Source organism: Vigna unguiculata, chromosome 2 (assembly GCF_004118075.2).
Source record: "Vigna unguiculata cultivar IT97K-499-35 chromosome 2, ASM411807v1, whole genome shotgun sequence".
Classification (NCBI taxonomy): Eukaryota; Viridiplantae; Streptophyta; class Magnoliopsida; order Fabales; family Fabaceae; genus Vigna; species Vigna unguiculata.
The window spans coordinates 5,643,495-5,647,667 of NC_040280.1; the positions used below are offsets into that span (position 1 = coordinate 5,643,495).

General features: G+C 27.6%; 1 protein-coding gene across 1 annotated transcript; it reads left to right on the forward strand.

The window, feature by feature from the left end:
* Positions 1–1,713: 1,713 nt before the first annotated feature.
* On the forward strand, positions 1,714–3,289 carry LOC114174147 (probable transmembrane ascorbate ferrireductase 3). The gene is made up of 4 exons (XM_028058923.1): positions 1,714–1,905; positions 2,348–2,393; positions 2,562–2,761; positions 2,924–3,289. The coding sequence occupies exons 1-4, from the start codon at positions 1,789–1,791 to the stop codon at positions 3,185–3,187; spliced, it is 627 nt and encodes a 208-aa protein (XP_027914724.1). The 5' UTR covers positions 1,714–1,788; the 3' UTR covers positions 3,188–3,289.
* The last annotated feature ends 884 nt before the right edge of the window (positions 3,290–4,173 follow it).

Consider the following 4,173-nt stretch of genomic DNA (forward strand, 5'->3'; position numbering starts at 1 on the left):
TATATATATATATATATATATATATATATATATATATATATATATATATATATATATATATATATATATATATATAACATATTTCTTATTCTCTTTGTTTTTTGTTATATAACATATTGGCAATTGCTTCAGTTTTAGATCCAAGGTACAAGATGGACATGTTAGAATATTATATTTATAAATTGTATGGTAATGATTTTGATCTGAAACTTAGTAGGATTCGTCAAATGTGCTATGATTTGGTTTTGGAATATCAATCAAAAAAGAATGAAACTTCTTCTTATAGAGCTACATCATTGGAGTTGGGAAAGGATGTTGATAATGATGCGAATGAATTTTTAGAGTTTATGGCAAAAAAGAAAAAATCTAGAACTACAGTTATGAAAACAGAGTTGGATTATTACTTGGAAGAAGATAATTTGCCGGTTACACAAGAATTTGATATCCTATCATGGTGGAAAACAAATGGGTTAAAGTTTCCAACCCTTCAAGCAATTGCAAGGGATGTTTTAGCTATTCCAATAACAACTGTAGCTTCTGAATCTGCTTTTAGTACTGGTGGTCAGATATTAACTTCTCACCGTAGTCGACTTCATCATATTACTATAGAGGCTTTGATGTGTACAAGAAGTTGGATATGGAACTCAAACCATCTAGGTAAGTTACTCAAATTTATTAATATTTTTTGTTAGTATTTTTTGTGAATTCTCATCTAATATTCTACATTTGGTGTTTGTAGGTGTTAAAAAATTAAAAGGAAAAGATGTTCTCATGAGTGAAAATGAATCTGATGAAGAAGGTACATTATATTCTAGTAATTAAAATTTTCAATTTCAATTATTATATCATATCTAATTTTTCATTTTTTTTCTATGTATAGGTGGATCGAATGCAAATGAAACCACTGATCATTTGTAAAATTAATAAATATTTTGGTTATTATAAAATTTTAGTAATGTGTAATTTTTTAGCTTTTATATAATTATTTGAATTTTATTTAGTTGTTATTTGATACTTTAATTTGAGATTTATACTATTATAATATTTTTCTTAATATTTGACATCATGAAAATCAAAAAGAGTATGTTATTTTAATATTGAATATTTTGATAGTATCATGATTCCGTTGGTGTGATTTTTAAATTTTTTTATAAAAAATATTTAATTGATATATGGAACAATAAAAAAATGGGTATGGGTATAAGAAAATACCCGTTACCCGGTGGGGATGGGGATGGGTCAAAAATTGTATACCCATTGGGTTTGGGGATGGGGATGGAGATGAATTTTTATTATGGGGATGGGGATGGGATCATGATACCCTTACCCGCCCCGCCCCGTTGCCATCCCTACTCAAAACACACAAAGATCTATCTAAAACCATGTTAATTGATATTCGAAGGTGAACTAAGAAAATCTAACAACGTGAAACACCCCAAATAACTTTTGCTGAAGTAGCGAGTTCCATCTTCTCATTCTTTTCTTTGCTTTCATTGGTATAATTTTTTCGTTTTAGTAATATAAGTATTTAAAAGGTAAAAAAATTCGAATCCAACGGTGTGGCTTGGATTCTGTTTATAAAATGTACTAAGAAGTAAGAATATATGCCTATAGTATGCAACATAAAGAAGATGCTTGCTAAATTCCCAAGTTTCTTTGTTCCAAATTCCTAAACTAAGAACACAAGCAATGCTTCCTCTTCTTGCTCTTAGTTTCGTAACAAAAATTCAGGAAATTTTATATAAGAGTGAGGCACACTATAGCAACATAACAGTGTGAGGGGAAAAGATGAGTTATTTGGCACACTTGTTTGGCATCATAGCCTTCATCCTCTTGCTCATTTGGTTGTTGCATTATCGTGAAGGAATTGAGTATGATTCACACAATGGATTTCGTGTCTTCAATGTAACATTTCTTCTTCTCTATCCCATTTACCATTTTTTCAATATCATTAATTAGGTTAAATTATTTGGTGGGCCTTTCATAATTTTCGTTATACTTCTGAAATTTTATTTATTTGAGTTGAATTTATCAAGTTTTAAAGGTCAGGAATTCAAGGTGAATTATAAATTTAACAAACAAAAAATAATAAGATAAACGATATATAAGTAGAAGAATCTATACATTTATTATACTTTTTTTATCTTAAAATAATGTCTTAATCTTTTATATAGTTCATGATTTACATTAGTATCGAATCTTTTTATATTTCCTCCAAAAACCTAACATTAACACTCCTGTGCATATTCTTATAACCAACATAAATAAATGTGCTTAGAAACACATTATAATTAAGTATATGGTATTTTGTCTCTCACTAATCACATAATTAACAATCATTATGCAGGTTCACCCATTTCTGATGTACAGTTTCATCTTCCTTGCTGGTGAAGGTATCTCCAAATCAACAACTTCAACATTACCCCTTCAAATTAATGTTTAGTTGTCACCAAAATAAACAATTTTTTTGGTGTGTGTGTGAAATTAATGCAACAGTAAATATCTTTATTGTATGTAATTGTAAAATTCTTTTCCATGTTGATTCATTGAATTGAATACAGCTATTTTGGCATTCCAAATCATACCAAGTGAAAGGAAAACAAGAAAGATTGTTCACATGACACTGCATTTGGTTGCCCTAGTTGTTGGCATTATTGGGTTAAGTGCTGTTTTCAAGTTCCATGATATGGGTCATATTCCCAACCTTTATAGCCTCCATTCATGGATTGGCATTGCCACCTTCTGCCTCTTTGGATTGCAGGTAACTTTAATAAGTAATATATTATAGTTTTAGTATAGTATAAGTTAAATATATTTTTAGCCTTTAAATTTGAATGAAAAATTGTAATTCGTTTCTCTTTCAAATTTTGATATATTTTGATTTTCAAATTTATTATAAGAATTAAGTGTGGAATGTTTGCAGTGGGTTTTTGGTTTGGTTGTGTTCATGCTTCAAGCAGCATCAGCCTCAACAAGAGCGAAGGTGCTTCCATGGCACAAAGTTGGTGGAAGAGCACTAATGTTCATGGCAGTGTGTGCTGCTGAAACAGGGTTGATGGAGAAGACCAGTTTCTTAACTTCTAAAGGACTGTTGAAACCTCATCACAGAGAATCCAATCTCATCAACTTCACTGGTCTTGCCATTCTCTTGTTTGGAGTTTTTGTTAACTTTTCTATTGGATTCTAAGATCATTTCCCATGAATCATCAAATATAAATTGTATTCATCCACTCTCTTTTTTATCTTTCTTAATTATTCTTTACTCATTTTGTAATAAAATAAATTGTTTCATTAGTAAAATGGTTTGCATTAACTTCACTTAATTCTATTTTTTTATTATTTAGAACATTTTTTGTTTTGTTTATTTTACCATGCATATTCCTATACTTTAGCATTAAGTTTTTTATTATCAAATATTTATTACCCATGGTTTTTCTATACGTCTTGCAATCAAGTTTCTAATTTTTACACATTTTATCACTTATTATTCAATTTTTAAGTTTTACATTTTTCTATCATGTTAGGATACGTTTTGGGCAATTTTTTTCAATAAAAGAGAACTTTTTTTTCAATAAAAGAGAACTTTTTTTTCATTAACTAAAATTATGTTATGCATAAGTTTAAGTTTTAATAAATTTATTAAATAGTTTCTTAATTCAAAATAAATTAATTTTCTTGAAATGATAAATAGAGAATCAAAACTTGGGAAATTTATTAATTTATTAATTTATTAGCACGAGCACGATTGTGTAGTTTTTAGTTGGGCTGGCTAACGTACTATTGGGCTATGGTTGAGGCTTAGTATAATTGGGCTCTTGCTAATGTACACATTGAAAAATGGACTATTTCTTTCTGCATCCTTATCTCTATAACTAATATTATGATAGATACAAGTGAAAATATGTGTATTTTTTTTCTTTTTCTCATAATAAAAAATATAAAAAACTATTTTTTATTATAATTATTAAAACAAAGATATATATTTATTAAAATATCATCATAAAATAAATAATTTTTGTAATTTTATCACAAAGTTTTATTAGAAGTAGTTAATTTAGTTTAAAATAATATAAAACTTAAATGATATAATAATAAAATGAAATATATTGATAAAAGATAAAATTGATACAAAATTATATACGAAATCAACGATTACAAAAATGATTATAAAAG